At 37.7% G+C, this 20994-nt stretch overlaps 1 protein-coding gene and 1 pseudogene across 1 annotated transcript; one reads left to right on the top strand and one right to left on the bottom strand.

Moving 5' to 3' along the window:
• Positions 1-285: 285 nt before the first annotated feature.
• Positions 286-20100, bottom strand: Gorab (golgin, RAB6 interacting). Its single transcript, XM_051186123.1, has 5 exons — positions 19935-20100; positions 12339-12693; positions 10047-10148; positions 7796-7936; positions 286-2019 (listed from the first exon to the last, which is right to left on the bottom strand). Exons 1-5 carry the CDS (start codon positions 19993-19995, stop codon positions 1575-1577), a joined length of 1104 nt encoding a protein of 367 aa, XP_051042080.1. The 5' UTR covers positions 19996-20100; the 3' UTR covers positions 286-1574.
• On the top strand, positions 18778-18874 carry LOC127223789 (uncharacterized; annotated as a pseudogene).
• Positions 20101-20994: the final 894 nt, after the last annotated feature.

A 20994-nucleotide genomic window follows, 5' to 3' on the forward strand; every position in this document is an offset into this window, starting at 1 on the left:
TCAGATACCACCCTAGGAAAGCTGGGTGAGACAACGCTTTGTCAAAGTAAAGGTTTCAGTGGAACTTCTATATAACACATATTTGAAAGCATTACACACACACACATACACACAAAGTTATGAAGCAAAACTGTTAGGAGGTGGATGCAGTAGAAAAGCTCACAGAAGCAGAGCTGAGCTAGCAGCACATTTCTTTCTCCCGCAGGTCTGTGTTACATGCACATACTGTTTAATACATATTAAGAAGGTTTGAGACTAATTTTTTAGGTAAATGAAAGACCATACTGTAAACACATCAGACTTGTTTATTCCTTAGAAAAATAAGACTGTATTGGGCAATGAAGTTTAAATTTGTATGTATGTCATTCATAAATAAAAATAACACTAAATAAATGTTCGTATTTAGAAGTTAGTAATGGAAAATTATTCTTGCAACTTAGGTCTTAGAAAAATACAATGCATTCTTATTATCAGAAGATAATACCTTAAAAAACAATTTAAAAATAGGATGTCTCCAACTTTTCTATACTGTATTATGGATATAACTGTCTTTTCCTTTTTTATTACTGAAAGCAATTTTTATAATTTTTGATAAATCATAATTTATGATAATACAAACATACTTTGTGGCAAAACTAAAATATTTATATACACATTCATATACAGCACAAAGCAGTTGCCAAGTATTAGGGAACAGGTAATCAACAAACTATGAAAGTACTAAACATGAGTACTTTAACAATTTAAATGCTTTACTTTACGATAGGGTAATTAATACTCAACATATAAAATGCCCATGTTACAGACTTTTAGGAAGGGAATACATCATTGCTGGATAATCAGGTGGCAATAACATTGTCCATTTTCATATTCACTTTAGAAATCCTTTGTCTATATTTTACCTATCAATTCACTGATTGAGCTAAACAGAATATGCCAAAAGTAAAATTACACATAGACAGTTTGTTTATAAATGTATATTAACTGACCAAAATTTAGGTATAAACAAGAAACCATTTACTGGCAAATTAAAGGGAAAATAATGTTGGCTTAAGTTGTCTAGTTCTTAACATAAGCTGTGATTTCCAAGTTGTATTTGGTTACTCTAATAGTAACCAGAGAGGCAATTTAATCTGATTTTTCTCTTCTCCTCTCACTAAGGTAATTTTTGTTTTAATGACTGCATAAATCGACCATGCAGTCAATATTTTATCACAAGTTTGGTCAAGCATTGAGGACCCTCTCACTCTGCTTTTCTGAATTTACCTGCTCAAATCCTCTAGCCATGTAGTTTATCTTCTACTAGTTTTGTAGTGTTGAAAATCAAACCCAGGGCCCCAGGCTCTTCCATCCTTTGATTTACTTATTTTAACTCAGTAATAAGGACTGAAGGAACACTGAGTAGTCAATACTTCCTAGATATAAAACTGTCACAACCTGTGACTTTGAAATGATGAGATATGTTAACATACCAACACTAAGCATGGATTCAAACACAAACAGGTTTAAAGAACTCTTGTCATTGACAGGCTAATTTACCTCAGAGATATGCTAACTAAACAAACACCAGCCCCTCATGTGGCTACAGCAGCTGAAAAGTTCTTGGCTCCTTGACCTGGGCAGTCTAGTCTAAGGGGAGGGTTACTGGAATGTCTGCCCGGCTTGTCTGCCTCTGGAGAAGTAGCTTGCACTTGAGGCTCTTTGTTGCTGTCAGCTGACCCTGAAGACACATTCTCTGCAGCAGGCTGGCACAACCTCTCTACAGGAACCACTTGTTTGCCTGCCTCTGCTTCCTGGTCTCGAAGCAACTGTTCAACCTCCACCTCCAGCTCCAGAGCCTCCTCATCAGCCTGTACATCCAGCTGCTGCATCAGCTCCTCTAGCTTCTTGGCCTTCCGGAGCTCATTCTGCTGGATGATGGTACAGAGGTGTTCAGTGAGCTGTTCTTTCGTCTCGGTTTTGCGCTGCAAATCCAGCTTCGCTGTAATGTACTCTGCTTCAGCCCGGTCAAACCGCTTCCTATAAGGACACATACAAAGATCAGTTCATTCACTTTCAATTGGAAACTTTCTAAGAGGCAGAAACAAACTAAAGAATGGGAAATGAAATGTACAATGAAGCTATGAAAACTATTGCTTTAACAATAGTTGACAACATGTAAGATGTACTAGGCTAAGGTGTTACAACTATCGCAATAAACTTATTTAGATTTATTGCCTGTGATTCTTCAGTAGGTCTTTCCAAAGCTGTGTCTGCATGACAGCAGGCCAAGAGAGTTCATTTAGTGGCAAATTAGTTCTAGAGTGAAGGGGTGAAGAGGAGAACAGAGAGCTCAGATTTTTAGCATTTGCCAAGCTATGAGGTATAAATACAGCCACTCTGGCTAATTTCAAGCTTCCTATGTGACACCACTGAATGCCCAGAACCTGCTCTCAGGAGCTAGCATAAGTTAGCTCTAGTATAAGTAACTCAAAGTACACAGTTGGTTAAATTTATGGCAGGCAAGAGATGAACAGAGAAATTAGAGAACTCACATCTCCCAATTAAAAGATTAGGAAAGAAATATTTTAATGAAGAAGGAGTGAACGTAATAAGGACAGATACCAAATGAGGGGCAAGAAGTAAACACCAAGTATAGAAACCACCAAGCCAGGGTCAGTTTACGCAAAACTTCTCAAAGCCCAGACTGACAGTTTGGACCATGGAATTCTTTCTTGTGAAGAGCTGAGCAATAAGCTGTAGGATGCTAAACAGTATCACTGGTTTACTTATTAGTACCACCATACACTAAACTATGATATCGAAAATATCTCTGGACATTGCCAGAACATCTCCAAGACACACAAGTGCTTCCTTGAAAATCTCTCGGCTAAGTCATTTCATTCCACACAACAAAGAACTATTATTATATGTAAAAGAGGTTTTATAGTCTGTAAATATAGCTCAAGGCAGAGTACTTGCCTAGCATACATGACGGGGAGGAAAAGGAAATGGAAAGAAGGAAGGAAGGAAGGAAGGAAGGAAGGAAGGAAGGAGGGAAGGAAGGAAGGCAGATAACTGTGCTCATCTGCACAGGTATAAGCAGTATGGATGAGTAATACCACTCTCTTGTGAAGCAAGGGAACTGAAGAGGAGAGGCCACCCTGCAATGCCCCCCTGCCCCTCACATTAGATTGCTATACACAATAAGGTTGTCATATCTTCATTTTCTACATGTGTTATTTTTTTTAAAAGTCAGTTTCTTCCTCCACTGAAAGAAAACAAATTCCAACTTACCAACTAGTTCAATTTAATTTTTGTGAAGGCCCTGTTGGCTTACCAGTTATGATGGCCTACCTATTTAACTTTATTAGCTCCAATATGCAGCTTTAAGTAGAACTTACAGAAAAGAAGAAAGAATTATGCCTCTTAATATAGGATTATCTTCATAGGACATAAAGTGAAAATTATAAAAGGCTTTGACTGTACAGAACTGAAGGTTCAAAACTGTCCTCTGTGTATACCTTTTTGGTCTTTGGAATGTACAGGTATCTAGCCAAGCTAGCTTAGGGAAAGAAACGGACTTGTACTGTAGGATACAAGGCAAGAAACCAGAATCACAGGCTGTTCTCCATGTTCTGAAGCTATACCACTTCTACCTGAACTCTCCTTCACAGTCACAGGCCACGATGGCCATCAGCTTTCTGTCAAATTCATTCCATTCAGTTTCTCCACATCCAGAAACACAGCATATAAACCCTCACTCATCTCAACTTAAATGGAGTTCTTAATATCACTGGTCATGAACCACTGGTTAGCCTGTGAAGGAAATGGCCTGGAATAGCTGCAAATCTTTGGTCTAACTACATCTGCCACCAGGTCAACATCATGACTGAAATATTTGGATTTCTGCAAAAGGGGTTGGAGAAGAGATTATGCAAAGACCAAAATCCATTACAGTAACTCTGGCAATTAGGGCAACCCAGTCTTGTGTCTATCTATAAAACCATGACATTAACAGAGTCACACAGACATGTAGCTTGAGAGTCACCAGTATAAACCATCCATAAATCCTTCCCAGTGCCCGAAAAACTTCTCCTTCAGAACACAAAAAAAAAAAAAAAAAAAAAAAAAAAAACATCATTGTCATTTAGTGACATGTATCTAAAACTACAGTTCCAGGATATTTAGGGTTCTGGCATTTATAATTTTAAAATTGTTATTTACATAGTGGTCATTCATTGTACTTCTTTTATTTTACTGTGACCTAATAAATGTAAGAATAAATATTTTGTTTTTCAATAATTTCCCATGCTAAAAAATTATGCTAAAATAACTTTATTGGGTATCTGGTCCTTTGTTTCTATACTTGGTAACATATCTGCTTATGTGTTCTAACATTAAGTCAAGAGCTCTGACATTATAGATATATGAATACCTTAGGCTTTCCCCAACATTCTCTTCTCTCCAGGTCTGTTCCTACCCCTACTCTTCACCTCTGCTCATCCAGTCAGGAGAGTTTTACAGACTGGGATCATGAACACTGAATTCAAATTAACATTTGCAATCAGGTCCCTAGGTTTCCAGTGATCTGAGTTCATCCCAGATAAATCACTTATAAATGCACATATATTCTCCTACAGAGTGACTGATGTTTAAAATATTGATTAGTTTCACAAACTCCATGATTAGTTTAGGGGTCTTGTCATTCATGCTGAATCTGGGTAGGATGGGTACTCTGCAAGAGAATAAGATCATTATACATAAGCTAGTAGGGCACACTGAACTGGAAATGCAATCAGAGAATTGTTTTTGTTATTTTAAGGGAATACTGAGTGATGTAATGTTATTTAAAGGTTTTAGAACTGTCTCTTGGTATCTTTCACAGTCTAAAAAATATATATTCAATGTTTAACCCTTTCTACACTAGTGGGTCCCACTGTTACACTTTTAGCTTACAGGACTATCTGCTGAAAAATTCAACTATTGTTACAAATTAACATATGATTTTGATCCTTTTCTTAGAATTTCTGAAGAACAGAAGAACCTTGGTTAATAAAACAGAATCTAAGAGATATTCTCTTTCTATTTTGAAACATTTTGTTATCCTATCACCATAGAAAGTTTTCATTCTTATCTATGATACAAACTAAAATAAAAGAAAATGGAGAGTGATGTAAAAATGATGTGATAACTGAATAATTTATCATCTGTTAATTCTGTAGTGCTTTTTAAAAACTATTATGTCTCCTCAAGAATGTGTAATACTGTCACCTTAATTGTTCTTAGTTTTCTCTGAATACAACTGTGGAATTTTTAAAAATGCATCTATTGGAGATAGAGAAAATTGACAGAGAAAGGCATTTTGATGTTACTAGGAAATTCAAATATGAGTGTAAACTAAAGCCCAGCTTCCCAAAAAATATTAATTTTGAATTTGTGGAACTTTAGAAGTTGGTTTCTAGGATAACTGATATGATTGAGGGCTTTATGAGGAGGTATTCTGAATTTCAGATCTCATGGAACCTGTGGTAAGTAAGGGTAGAGGAAATGTGGAAACAGGAGGAAACAGGACAGCGAACTATGGCCACAGGTCCAGGAATAAATATGGCCATCTAAGGTTGGAAAGGGTAAAAAATTGAACTATAGGGTCTCTTAGAAATCATGGCCCTGCTATTTTGGGGCTCTAGTCTCCAGAAATATAAAATGAGAACTTTCTGGTGTTTTAAAGCACACAGCTTGCCAGGAAACTGAAACAATACAGAGTCGAGCCTCGTGTCTAAGTAGTAAAACTGATCATGCAAGTAAACTATCAGTGTTCAGAATAGTGTATTCAAATGAATTTGTTAAATCTCATGAGTCAATGAATGAAAATCTATTTCTAAAGACAAAAAGGAGATGCAACTTCCACATACATCTCAATATCCATAACTGCTCAATAACCATAAATACAAATTTAGAAAAATTTGTATTAATCTTATGAATGACCAAGGCACAATCCTAATTCCAGTTAAAACTATCTATGGCTTCTCTGGTTTACCTTCACAGCTTAGCCTTTGAAAGTGCCTCCCACATCAGCATCCATTCATACAGTCATGCCAGTAACAGCTGGCATGAAAATGCTATCTTTAGCTTACTAAACATCTGGAATAAAAATAATGATGTGAAACACTGTGTAAGAACTCTCTGCGTAAGTTTCAGTAAAAAAATAGAAATCTACTTTGTCTATAGTTTTTGAAAGTTAATACTGACATTTCCTATCTAATTTCCAATGTGAAAAGGACATCTTTCTGCAGCCTTCTCAGGACAGAAGTAAAACATAGATTGAGCAGATTGTATTTACGTACACACATACACACCTGTACATATGTAATAACAATTGAAAAGCAGAGGCCATGAATTTGAAAAGTAGCAAGGAGGGGTATATTGGAGGGTTTGAGGAAAAGGAAGGAAAATGATACATTATAATCACAATAAATAAAAGAAATAATTAAATAAAAACTGACAATTAACCTTGTCTGCTATACCCAGGACTATAAGATGCTATGAACTACCAAGATGAGAGGCTGCAAAGGTGGCCAATTCAGTTATAGAGAATAAGATGTGCTGACAGTCAAGGCTGAGTTTATGTGTAACAAAATCCTAGTGACCTCCTTAACAGTAACAGAAATCGGAAACTTCTGGTTATCAGCTACTGATGGCATTAATTTAGGCTGTCCACTAATAAGGGCAACCCATTCATAGCATGTGAGCAAACAACAATTACCCAAATCATAAGGACAACCACAGGCCTCTTTTAAACACTAAACAGTGAATCAAAACTATCACCAAGCATTTCCACTTTATTAAATTGTTGTATAAACATTCTGATGTTGTGGTTTACCCGAGACTAATGAAGCATTCTGATTGATTTCTAGTGTTACAGAGAAAGATACAAGGCTGAGTCATTAGCACAGCATTCCCTTGTGAAAAAAACAAACTGGGATGATTAAAGCAATGTCGAAGGGACTGAGAACCCTGAAACTGGGCATATTTTTTTTTACCCTTTTATCTGCTTGCAAGGCCCATGTAATTCTTTACATGTGTTTATTCACTTTAAAAATATTCCACAATGTTTTTTTCTTTTATAAAAATGCCAACAGTTGAAAACAAGGAAGCACATGGTAGCAGACCATTTTGTACAAAGTATAACCAAACAAGGAAAAACAAACTTCTCAGCATCTACAGGATAGTCAAGAAAATAAATCCACAAGTATTTCTTCTTTCTACTCATAGACAGAATCTTTCTTTGTACCCCAGGTTAGCTTTGAACTTGCAGTGATCTTCCTACTTAAGTCTCTTGAGTGCTGAGAATATAAGCATGTACTAGCATTCCTAGATATATTCAAAAGTTTTCTCAAAATAAATTAATCTTCTTACTTTGATAACAGAATGAAAATTTGGCTCCAATTCCACAAAGGCAATATCAAAGAGCCAAACTTTTAATGGAAGGAACATAGACTTGGTGTTAGGATCATATAGTTCTATTGTGAGCTAATCAGGCATATAATTCAACAGATCTTGAAATACTCAGGGTCTCAAACATTAAATAGCTGAAGATTAATCAGGAAACACTAAAATGCAAATGAGTAATTCAGGAAATGCTGTAAGAGGAATTTCAACAAGGTCAAGCCACAGGCCAGGCAGCCACCTGAATTAGCACATAACTAACAGCATTCTCTTGAGACTTTACTGGAGAGATACATAAAACCCACTGGCATAGTTAGTAACACACAGGACTCCAAGCAGATTCTTCAGACCTTACTGTCCTACCCACCGTGCATAGGAATACTCTAGGCTGGCCTGGTCAATTCTGTTCCTGAGGATCCCAATGTCAGCTGACACCATGTCGTCTAAGGCCTGTAACTCCTTCTGGATCCTCTTGAGTTTCATGGTCTCTGCTTGGGTCCTTTTAGATCTGGAAAACCAGGAGTGTGAGCTGGAGGAAAACGCTTTAAGACCACATATCCATACATGATATATATGGAAAAAGATGGTGATTGTGTATATAATTATAGTTCATGACATTTGTTTCAAAACTTAGAAAAAAAAAAAAAAACCAGAATTGACAAAAAAAATGTTCTTTTCTCCTAGTTTTTCCTTAATTTTCTAGTAGTACATATCATTCTCACGAACAAAGCAAAAATTAAGACTTCTTATAAAAATTTCTGCTGAAGTTCTTGTGTGGACTCAACTATTCTTCAAGAAAAAGTTTTGAAAGAACATGTCACTGTTCCTTCCCTTCACATGGATGTATCCAACAAGCTTCCCGAAGCCTGGATTCTGTTCTCCAGAGTCCATTTTCACCTCACCCTCACTTGGCATGCAGACTCAACCTCACCAAGTAATATTTCCATGTGAAAGCATCTATGATTTCAACTTCTTCAGTCTCATCTTGATTCCTAGGAAAACTGTATACAGGTTCTTAAATTTTCCATGGAACTCAGACTGTCTTCTGTTGAAAAGCACACCCAACTTGATCATTTAATTGCCTCTTCTAACTTTTACTGTATTAGGTATTCATCTTCCCTTTCTGTCCATGTTCACCAAGCAACAAAGTATCATTTCAAGTACTTCATAAGCATTTATTAACAAGAGAATCATGCTGTGTTTCCCTGCATCTCTGTCTCCTTCTGTTACCCTGCCTTAAATCAACAGCAGAGAAGTATGGAAACTATACATTCTTTTTAAGACAGGAGACAGCATGGTCCAGGCTAGCTTTACACTCAAAATTCTCCTGCCTCTATCTCCCAAGTACCAGGATTATAGGTCTGCAGCACTACAACAAGCTGAACAGACATAAGTTCTTTTGTAAAATTTCCAATAAACACTCTACTCTTAGTAATGACTAAGAAAATCCTTTTTTTTTTTTTTTTTTTTTTTTTTTTTTTTAAGTGCAATAAATCACTTCTGGGGAAAAAGATGGCATTAGTTATAGTTTGTTCTTTTTCTTCAACTATAAGCCAACCTGTGAGTTGTATCTTTATTATACTTCATGAGAAATTGTTCTAAAAGGGAAAACAATCTTCTTAAATGTTTCTCTCTCTGCATTATTCTTATATCTGCCTACCCTCCTTCACCTCTTCTGCCCTTCTACCAACTTAAACTTCAAGCAGGGACAGTATAATACAGGGTCTTGCTCTATAGCTGTGCAGCTTAGGCTGACCTTGAACTTAGGCCTATCTTCCTGCCTCAGCCTTGGGAGTGCTGGGATTGCAGGCACATCCCACTCCTCCTATTTGGAGGCCTTAAAAACAACACATCATTGAATGTTTGCTTGCATTCACTTCAATCATGACATTTTTGACACAGCGTAAGACAACAGGAGAATCAGAATTATAAACTCAAAGCATAGGAGAGCAGCAGGGACAGGGAAGAATGGCTTACATGGAGAATGCTGCAGTTTGTGTCTGTATGATATAGTACATGAGAAGAGATTACTGATACACTTAACACTGAAGGTGTGTGTGTGTGGGGTACCGGGGAGGGTAATCAAACCTCATGCAGACTAAATGATGGCTGCTGTAAGTTACCAATAAAACACAGTAACCTGTTTTTTTGTTTTGTTTTGTGTTGTTTTGTTTTAAATGCCAGTAAGGAACACAATCAAAGTTTACAACAGTGTTAGTTACTCCTGTACTTATCTTACCCTTTACATGCTAGATGCCAACATTTTCCACATCAAAATTAAAGCCTGCTTTTACTACTCACTCAAGACACACTGATACCCATTTCTGCTGCCCTGTGACTGTGTGTTAGCAGATGGCTGACACTGATGCCAGCCCTCCACTTGCAGCTGACACCACAAAAATATTTATGATTCATTCTTTAAAAAAAAAAAAAATAAATAAATCCCCCCCCAAAGGTAAAGGTAAAACTAGAATTTCAGTATCATTTCATTTAAAGTATAATTTGTCTCTAAGAGTTTCAATGAAATACTGGTTTACTGAGTAAGGCATGGGAAAATAAACATAAGCAAGCGCTAAGAGAAAACTGTGGGTTACAAGCCCCTGACCCAGATACCTCACCTTTCAGCAATGGCTTGAGCCAAAAGGGCTTTCTTACGTTTATTTTTCTCTTCCATTAGTCGCTGTTCTTGTTGGAGGACTTCCCAACGAGATTTTTCTTGCCTGAAAAAAAAAAAAAAAAAAGGCACAAAAATGAATTTATAAAAAAGACTGACCCAGTTCCACACCTTACCACTCTGTCTCCTACACATAAAATTTAATCAGGCAGATTACATATATTTCCTTCAAAAATCCCTTTAAAAGAAACCCATCTGCAGCTCATTATTCTGTTCTAATACGAACAAAGAACATGAGCTGAAGTAAAGAGCCTTCCATAAATTGGACCTTTGAAATCTATATATGTATATAATCTAGGAACCCACAAACTGGAGACCCAAGTACTGTGACATTCTTTTAGGAGTACAAAGGAATATGTGCGTGGATAATAACATATGTAAAATGGAAGTCAAAGTATATTGGTCTGAGGTTGCTGTCATGTTCTACCTTTTAGAATTTTCTTTATGAATAAAGTCTGGACTTGCTTGACATCTTAAGGCAACAGCCAGTGCTTGTTTATTACTTTTTTTTTTTTTTTAAATTTGATCACTTTTCTCCAACTCTGTTTTAAAAACAGGTTTCTAAATCAAAACAGAATTACATCACTTTCGCCTTCTCTTTCCTTCCTCCAATACCTCCCACCCCCCCTCAAGTTGACAGCCTTTATCATTACACACACACATATATGTATGTGTATATATATATATATATATATATATATACACACACACACACACACACACACACACACACACACACACACAATCTGTTGAGTCCTTTATCTCTGACTCTGACAGTTTTAAATGAGAAGCTGTCAGAACTTAAGGCAAAAGGAATACACTAATACAGAAGTCAAAGACTGAAAACATGTTCTATAGCTTCTAACATGCCCAATTCTGAAAAGGGCGCATGAATATTTCCATAGTCATGAGGCTATCAACACAAAAAAGGTCACAGCAAAGTTCTTCCTCCTACTGGACCATCCAACACCTTTATCCACTGACCTAGCAACCATGTGTAAACCTGCCCTTCTCTTTCTGTTACTACGGCTTCCACTTGAGGGTTGGCACCGGTCCCTTCTCATGTTTCCCACTCCACAAGCACCTCATGCCTGGTTCATCTGGTTCCCTCTCCCAAGCTGTACACAGACACCCATCATTTCTCTAATCACTACTTTGACCAGGACACTTTCCCCTGGGACTCTAGTATTATGCTATATAAGGTAGCAGGCATTTCTGATATCCTTGCTGTCTTCTATTTCTCTACTGTTCTTTAGCCTCACCCAGAAAACCAAGATGTCATCATAGAACACTGAAGGATACAGCTCTCCTTTCCCAAGCTCATCATATCAGATTTCTTCCTTTTAAAAATCAATGTTCCTCAAATTACTATCTCCCATGGATATCCCAGAGTATCTAAAAACCAATGATATTCCTAATGGCATCTTATCTAAGTTGTCCATTTCAATCACAAATGCAAAGCCTTCCCGAGCTATAGTAAGGCTTTGTTGTACAACAAACCAAAAACCAAGAAAACAAAGTTAATTCATGTGATTTTATATATCTCATCAAAATGAATTACATCACAAAACTCTGATAGGCAGGACTCTCATGACACAAAATCAGCAGAGATAAGGACTATATTTGATATTGGGAAAAACAAAAACAAATGCCATCTTTTCTTTCCATTACTAAGAATTCAAAAGTTAGCAAATGGAAATCTCTACATGGGTGGAGCTAAACTACAGATTCTAATACAAAGAATGTCTCAACTCTATTACTTAATGGCTGTAGATGTTAGCTTTAGGAAGATAGTCCCCTGCCTCTGTGTGTTGTATGTAAATTTGAGAGAGGGTCTTGCTATACTGCTTAGCTTAGCCTGGAAGTCACTATGTAGATCAGTCTGGTGTCAGGACTTGAAAGCTCCTTCCTTTGCACAAGTACTATGCTTACCAGAATATGCCACACATCTAACGTTTAAAAAAAAAACAGTATCTTTTATAAGTCCTAGATAACTCCTCCATAAAGTGAACACAATAAGCATGAATTATAAGAGTAAATGACAGGACAAAATATTTAGCTAATAATATAATTAGGTGGTTGATTCCTTTCAATAGTTTACTGATTTCATTTCTATGCAAAAACAAAACAAATAAAAAAAAAAAAACAAAACAAAAACCTCAACAACAGCAAAATATATTTCTTCCCAGTCCCCAGTCCCCGGGGAAAAGATGGAAAGTCTCACAGACTTACTAACAATTCCATTTTCTTTTTTTCCACTTTGCAATCTGGCTTTGGTGTTAGAACCTCGGCATTTCTGTGGCCGCTGTGGGAATTGTGAAGCCCTGCTTCCTGTGGCTGACTTTCAATACCTTGTGGCTTCCCATTGCCAGTGGAAGAGCTGAGTGCGAGAGGGTTAGGGACTGCCAGGGAAGGACTTGTTTTTTCATTGTTAACTCTCTGTTTGGGTGTAAAGAGCATCTGCTCTGGAGGTAATGAAGCGGATCCATCTGGAAGTCCAAGTTTTTGGCTCTGTTCTAGAAGGGCTTTTTCTCGTTGAAGCTGTTGTCGAGTTTTTTTCACAGGGAGACGGCGCTGAGGTTCAAACGGATCTAAGTAAGAGAGAGCAAATGAAGAGTCCTTGTGTGAACAGCAAATAACCATAATTTCTCTAAAAACATAAAGCAGTGCCATTACATTTTATAATTCTAGAGGTCCTATCCTCTATCTTGAAAGTCCAGGGGGGGGGGAAAATTAACCATTTTCCTGAGTTCAATAGTTCTTATATCATAACACTAATATTTAACAAAAACCAGCCTCTTTCTCAATTCATCTTTATAGGAAATCTATTTCATTGACACAGATCTGAGGGCACAAGGTAGTTTTCATTTTAACTTGAGGACTATGAAAGAACTAATTTTGATGAAACTAGGTAGTCAATTGAATTCTCTGAAATATTATTATTGTTGGTTTGAGTCATAATTTTCCCTGTTGTGCAGACACAACTAATGTCTAGTTGTCAAATAAGATGCCCCTCCCTTAGATTTTCATCTTAGAACAATGCTACTTACTTCTACAACTGTTTTAGTTTACAGATAGATCAATCAAAGGCATATTCACCAAAGACCAGGTAAGTTCTAATTAATGCATTCAAACTAATTTTAACAGCATCCTGGAGCAAGCAACAGAAAGAGATATAAAATAGTTACAGAGATTTTTTTTAAAGTATAAATGAAATAACAGAGATTGTTAAAATAATTACAGGGAATTTTTTAGAAAGCATAAATGAAACAACAGATTGTTTTGGGAGAAATATTTGTACCAAGATTAAACTCTTAGGACAGATAAGAGGGGAATTTCACTTTCATGCTACATTTAATATGACCTACAAAACTGCATTGTATAAAATTATTATTCCTTGCAAGTGAGCACTGAAATAGGACCTTTAAGGTTGTGCATGCCACACAGTGGTACAGCATTTGCCTAGAATTTACAAGGCACTGTGTTCAGTCCCCAGCACTGCAAGAAAACAAAAACCAACCAAACAAATGACTTGTCAGATATGATGTTTAAATTCTACACACTGACCTCTGAAGTACAAGTGTATTAATTTAAAATCTCCAAAGTAGAGTTGAAAACTTTGTACTCAGTACATTATTACTCATTAGTACTCATTAGTACATTGGCTTCAGCCTAGTTCAATGGACTCTACATCTGCCATACCAGTTGTAACTATTTGTTGTACTTTACCCATGGAGGCAATGCAAGAATGAGATATGCATGGAAATTTTTTTTTTTTTTTTTTTTTAAAGAAGACAGAGGTAATATCAAAATTGTGAACTGTGTCGGTTAATTTGAATCATCAACTTGATGAGATTTATGATCACCTGGGAGATGGTCCTATGGATGAGCATGTGGTGGATTATCTAGAGTAGATTAATTGAGGTACAAAGACACACTCATTGCAAGTGACACCATTCCCTGGGCTCATCTCCTGGAGTGTATAAAAAGGAGAAAATGAGTTGAACATAGGCATTCATGTTTTCTGCTTTTGGAGGCAACACAACCAGTTACTCCAAGTCCTGCCTCCAAGACTTCTCCACCATGATGCCACCAATACTCTCCAACTGTGAGCCAACACAATCCCTTTTCCTTTAAGTTGCTTTTGTCAGGGTGTTTTTGTTGTTGTTTGTTTGTTTTTGGTTTCTAGAGACAGGGGTTCTTGATGGCTTTGGAGCCTGTCCTGGAACTAGCTCTGTAGACCAGGCTGGTCTTGAACTCACAGAAATCCACCTGCCTCTGCCTCCTGAGTACTGGGACTAAAGGTATGTGTCACCACTGCCTGGCCTTGTCAGAGTGTTTTATCACAGTCATAAGAAAAATAACTAACACGGACTCTTCCCAGAAGCACAAATTACCCTCCTCTATTTTGTTCATATTTACACCATCAGAAAATATCACTGAGGCTGTTTTGTGAAAACATTAACTGAATAGTGAATAGTTCCTTTGTAATTCAACTATGTCTATTTTTCTTTATATTTTTACAAAGCATAGATATAAGGCTTAGAATGATTCATTTTCCACTAGCGATAAATAAATAAATAAGGGCATGTAAAAATAGAACACATTGTTTAAGCACTAAGTACTGGAAACTATAAATAAAAAAAACCAGGGCCTGCCAAGAAGCATAAATCTAGTGCAAAGAAGGACTAGCCACAGTCACTTCCAGTCAGCTGCTGTCATTACAGCAATTTAGGTCAATACAGCTGGATACTTTGATTTTCACAATTAAAAACAGGTACTTAAAAAATTATTTCTATTTGAATATTTTTTCCCCCCTGTGGTGCTGGATTGTAACATGCCAGGCTAGTGCTCAACCACTTAGCTTCAGTCCCAGTTCTTAAAAATCAGTATTATACAAATTGCATGAGGTTTTAAATGTAGGGAACTCAACCAATCATAAAAACCTAGACTATGCTAGAGTGGAAAGAAACTTTTAATCTTTGGTGGTATGTTCTAGCTAAAGGCCAGGCTCAGGGAAGCAACATTATGAGGCTCTGGGTTGAATACTGAGAACCATAAAGCAAACAACAACAACAACAAAACATACACACACACACAAAAAAAAAAACCCCAAAGCCAACAAGCACATTAGTTTTGTAAACAGTACTGTACTGACGATACCTATTACCGTTTTAAAAACTGGATACTCAAAAGCAAGAAGAGAAAAAACCTGAAAAGTCAAATAATATTATTAAAGATTTTAATTTTGCATTCAAGTGTTTTGCTTGCATGTAAGTAAGTACAGCATGTACATGCAGTGACCCTCAGAGGCCAGAAGGGACAGTCAGACCCAAGGAACCTTAGTTACTTAAGGTTGTGAGCGGCCAAGTGGGTGCTGGAAACTTAACCCAGGCCCTTTAGAAGTTCACAGAGAGCTCTTTAACTGATGACTCTTCTCTTCAGCCCCCAAATAACTTTTCATGTAGGTGTAATTTAGCCAATAGGTAGTTTGTGAGATCTACTCTAGATCTTGTACTTAAGCCCTACCCTCTAATTCATGTTTTCAATATCATTTGAATCATGTGTTGATCATTTCTGTATCAGTCTACAACTATTTCTAAAAAGTATTAATTTTATAAAACATGTACTGTACAAGTATTTCTTAGCAACATGTTGACAATATTCACCCACAGTATCAACACTGTTAGAGTTACTCATTTCAAGTGCTGAACCATACCACAGTGTAAGCATGAGTTTTCTGGTCCCGCCACCCTTCTCAGCCCAAAAGAGACACATGGATGCTATATTAGTTATAAAGCTGTTGGCTGTTGGCTTGGGTTTCTTATTGGCTAGCTCTGTCTTAATTATTAACCCATTTCTATTAATCCAAGTATTTCCACATAGTCTTATCTTACCTGACTCAAGCCTGCTCTTCCTGGAATCACATGACAACTACTACTCTGTCTCCTCCTTGTCTCCTAGTACCACCCTATCATTCTGCCTCATTGGCCGAACAGTGCTTTATTCATCAAGCAATAAGAGAAACATATTTACAGAATGACATCTCCCATCACCCACATAGTGACAAATCCAGAATTTACTGATCTTCCCAAGGGACACTTGGGTTGGTTTCAATTTTACTTTTGTGAACCTGGCTGTTACACTTCCTTACATGCTAAATTTTGCCTTGGATATTACCCCAAAGTACTGGGAGTTAAAGTCTAAACATTAGATATTAGACTGCTTTCTGAAGTGTATTTCATCCAGCAGTGGGTAATAATCCATGTTAGGGCTGGAGGGATAGCTCAGCCATTAAAGGCTAGGCTCAGCTGTTAAAGGCTAGGTTCACAATCATAAATATAAGAATCCAATGAAACACATGGTACTGTTTTGTTTATTGTTTTGACTTTCAACAATCAAGAGAGCCTAAGGTGGGTATCTCACCATGTTTTTGATTTTTAATGCTTGGCATGTTGTTGATGTTCATATTCCTTTTCTTTGAAATATTTATTGTTTTAGTTTGTATTAATTACAAATTACTAGCAAAGAATTGATAACATAATTAAAGAGAGAATAATTCAATACCATAAATGGTCATATATCCAGGACACACACAAAAAAAAAAAATCTAAGAGAAAACATTCAATATTTGTATAGGAGGAGAATTCTTAAAATGTATAAGGTATTATAGAAAGGTCTAAATAAATGGAAATATACCACCTTACTGGTAGTGTTAATTATATGATAATGTCAAGAATCTCCAAAGATTCAATGCAATTCCAACCAAATTGCTGTTCCCTGAAATTTGGTAAAATTATTTTAAAAAGTTTTTATATGAAAATGTAAATGTTTAGACTAGGAATGATATTAGTAAATAAGAACAAAGGGACTAGAATGAATACTGATATGAAGAATAAAGGCAGCTGGGCAGTGGTGGCACATACCTTTAGTCCCAGCACTTGGGAGGCAGAGGCAGGCAGATCTCTGAGTTCGAGATCAGCCTGGTCTAAAAAACCCAAAAATAAATAAATAAATAAATAGATAGATAGATAGATAGATAGAAAGAAAGAAAGAGAAAGAAAGAAAGGAAGGAAGAAAGAAAGAATAAAAGCAGTGGGTGAGATGGACATTTGTCAAGAAGCTTGAAGACTGAGTTATGATCCTTAGGAACCACATGGTAGAAGAAGTGAACTGAGTCCTACAAGACATTCTCTGACTGCCATGCCCATGCTTTGGCGAAAGCAAAAGGGCCCACATACATACATACAATAAGTCATAAACAATAACAAAGAACACACAGAAATAAATATTTACCTTAAAACTGTCAGAGTATGGTTGCAATGCATTCTTCCACTTTTTTCCAAGTGAAATCAACCATAGATCATGTGTGTATATGAATATACATATATATGGTCATATTGGTGTATGTATGTCATACACTCTTCCAATATGTATGACTGAAAATAATTTAGTTTAAGATGTCAATGACTATAGTTGACATACCCCCCCAATTACAACTTTTTATTAGTTATTTGCTAACGAAAGCATTTAATTACTAGTGTCCAATTTCCAATCTTTTCTCCCTGTCATAAATACCTCCCACGTAACAGCATCAAAACTCAGTGTGGAATGACTGTGTATCAGCTTCACCTGCAACCTATGTTACACATGACACCAAACTGAAAAGTAAGCCTTGCTTATTTTAAACAATTGGCTATGTTCACGCTTTTCCTTGTTTCAATTTAAACTGTTTTTAATACCGATACTGCTGTATTTGTCCCTCCTTAATCACATCCCCTTGCCTCTCTGCCAATCAGAATCCTGTGTTTCATTCCTTTGATATTTTCAGATATAATGTCTTTACATACACCTGCTTTACATGATTTTGTTCATGAACAAACTATCCGATCATATCTACTCAGCTACAACTTGCTCCTTTTGCATAGATTTATGTAATTTACAAATTAATAAATGTGGCTAGTGATCAACAGTCTCACTAACTAGCACATTACTTATCCTCTTCCGTGTAAGTAGACAATTGTTTTGCTTTTAATGTTTGAATATTATAAACAAAATAGCTAAGAACATTCTCGATTGCATGAGCACTCAAGTGTTTCAAAAGCACCCTGTCCTTATTTTTGACAGCAACCAATCCCATCTTCCCAGATTACTTAACTTCCTTCTTTACAGCGGCAATGAAGATTTAATTTCTGAGGCTTTAAAAATGGGAACCCAAGGTAGAAGACTTGGTGTATTTATTTATTTATTTATTTATTGCAGATCACTTGGTTCCATTTTGGCTACACGGAAATGCAAAGATGTTTCCTCTGTCCTCACAGCAGTCACAGATAAGTGACTTTATAATCACAGTCTAAATTTCACCACCAAATTCGGGTCCTTATCACCTTCTAACCAAACCCAAACTACAAAAATACCTTAAAATATACTTTTAGATAACAAACATATTAGAGTCCTACATTAAACCTTTGCCCTGACTAACAAGCATCTGCCAACATTTAATCTCCATGAAATATCCCCACAGTCCATTAAATCCTCAGCATGAGGTTGCTCTATGGCTACCACTTGTAAAATATCTATTATTACCACATTACTCGATGGCCTGTCTCATTAATCTACAAGCTCTATGAAGGCAAAGATGCCCTGCTCATCTTTACATCTCTAATGCAGAGGTTGTGTTGAATGATAGGTTAGCATTCCCCTTGACAAGAATGGAAGAGGCCCTTGGACCAGACAACACACCTAATTCAGAAGCTGACACCCAGAATTTGAAACACCCAGATCAGAAACAAGGCACCTATACTTTGTAAATATAGGTATGTGGTTGGAGAATGAAATCACATAACAAAAGAATTTGAAGGCACCCAGCCAGACAGAATCAGTTGAACACACCTGACAGTATATAATCTTACGATGTCCCCCAATGTGTGATTTCATTCTCCAAGTTAGCAATTTACTTCCTTTTGCACATGTCAGCCCTTGATAATTCTCACATCTAGGTGAAAAGTTACCTGCGCTACATCCACATTTCTCACTAACTACAGACATTGGAAGATTTAAAGTTCTCACAGAAGTGATGGGCATTACCAAGATTACCACATATTATCTTTGTGAAATTTCAATCTCAGGTCAAGAGCATTTTATATAGTCTCCTACCAAGTATCGGAAAAGTTAATCAGAAGCAACATATATAGCAAGCCCATTCAATGACACATAATTACTCCATAAAGCCCCCAGGAGAGCGAATGAGATTTTGGCTGGCCCTAAAGGCAATACTGTACTGTGCACGTGCATACAAATACACACACGCGCTTCAAATCTAACCTCTCAAAAATCCTTTTGGTTTGCTAACTCCCAAGAACTGGAAAGACGTGCAAAATCATCTGGTAACCAGAAGTAAACGCAATGCAGATGTATCATAAAAATCACTTCTTTTGCGATTATCCACTCTCATGATCCCTTTCCCAATAATTGCTTTTACAAGCTCAACACAACTGCAATGGCATGTGTGCAACGCTCCTCTCAGTCACCCTGACCTTAAATCTGCAACTATTTACTGCTGTAATCTCTCTGTAGGAGCCATTCGGGTAGTAGCCTCGCTTCCTCTTTCTCTCTAGCCTCATCCCTTCCCACAGGAAAAAGTGAGCGAAAAACGGATCCTAACTGAGAAACCCTCCGGGTCCATCCCTCTGGCCCGGGCTGCTAAGACACCCACCTGGGGAGCCCCCCCCATTCTTGCCCGCCCGCTTGCAGCTCCAGGCCCCACGCCCCCTCGCCCACCCGCAAGGCTTCCTGTCCTGCACAGGCTCAAGACTCCGCAAACACACGTTACCTTTATTCTGCTTCAGCCTCCTCAGCTCTTCCTCAGAGAAGCCCGCCCAATCCTGAGCCATCCGCCCGGCCCTCGGGACCCCAAGAGCGCCCAAACCTCAGCGCTCAGACTGCCAACACAGCTTCCAGGCACATCCGGGTTCCTTCCCAACAGCCAATCAGCGCGCCGAGCTCTGGCGCGAGGACCCCTCGGGCTTCAGGTGAGGGCGCCCGTAGGGCTGCCCCGAGCGATGCCTGAAGAGCCGTCTCGGCGGGCCGCGCCGCCCGGCCCTTCACCTCCGCTCACAAGCCTCTGTTTCGGGCGTTTGTTCTTCTTGCCCCATCACTCGGAGAGAAATGTGGGCGATGGGAATGTGAGGAAGGAAGGAAGACATCAGGCAAGGAGGCAGTGGCAGAGGAGGAGGCCGGGAGGTAGGCGGGGCTTGGTGGCCAGCTGTGCAGAGCCTGCAGGCTGGGTTGCCTGGGAGGTGGGCGGGGTCGGACGGGAGCTTCGTTTGCTTTCAGGTCCTAAGTCATGGAGCTACACTGAGAGGGCTGGAGAGCAACCAATGGCCAGTTCTGTGCTAGACAATCGCAACTTGCTGATTTCGTTTGCTTCCCATCTGTTTTGTTTTCTTGTTTCTGTGATGAATGAGTCTCAGTATCCCAAGATATTATGCTGGCCTCCACCACATCACACAAAAGGCCCAAAGGGTGAATTTTTGCTTTGCCTAAAGCGAACTTCTTGAGCTTCCATTTCTTCCTTTTAAGTAGTATTGAGAAGATTTTAAATTGCAATGCTTGTCGAAGTATGCGTAGCTCTGGATTTTTTTAAAAGACCAAATATTCCATTTAAATTTTCCCCCCACTGTTTTTGCTAATAACAAGCAAACCACATTACCTTGGCTACATTTGAAATTTCAGGGTATTAATTTTTGGCGCAAGAGTCAATATTTTTAATCAAGTTGAAATAAAGGAGTATACTGAAAAATAAAGTATGGCACCAAGGACTGAAATGAGCAGTTCAGTTTAGATAAGTATCAGAAAAATGTTCGACATCTTGTAATCTTTAAACTTGGAAA

The sequence above is a fragment of the Phodopus roborovskii genome, unplaced genomic scaffold (assembly GCF_943737965.1).
Source record: "Phodopus roborovskii unplaced genomic scaffold, PHOROB, whole genome shotgun sequence".
In the NCBI taxonomy this organism is placed as follows: Eukaryota; Metazoa; Chordata; class Mammalia; order Rodentia; family Cricetidae; genus Phodopus; species Phodopus roborovskii.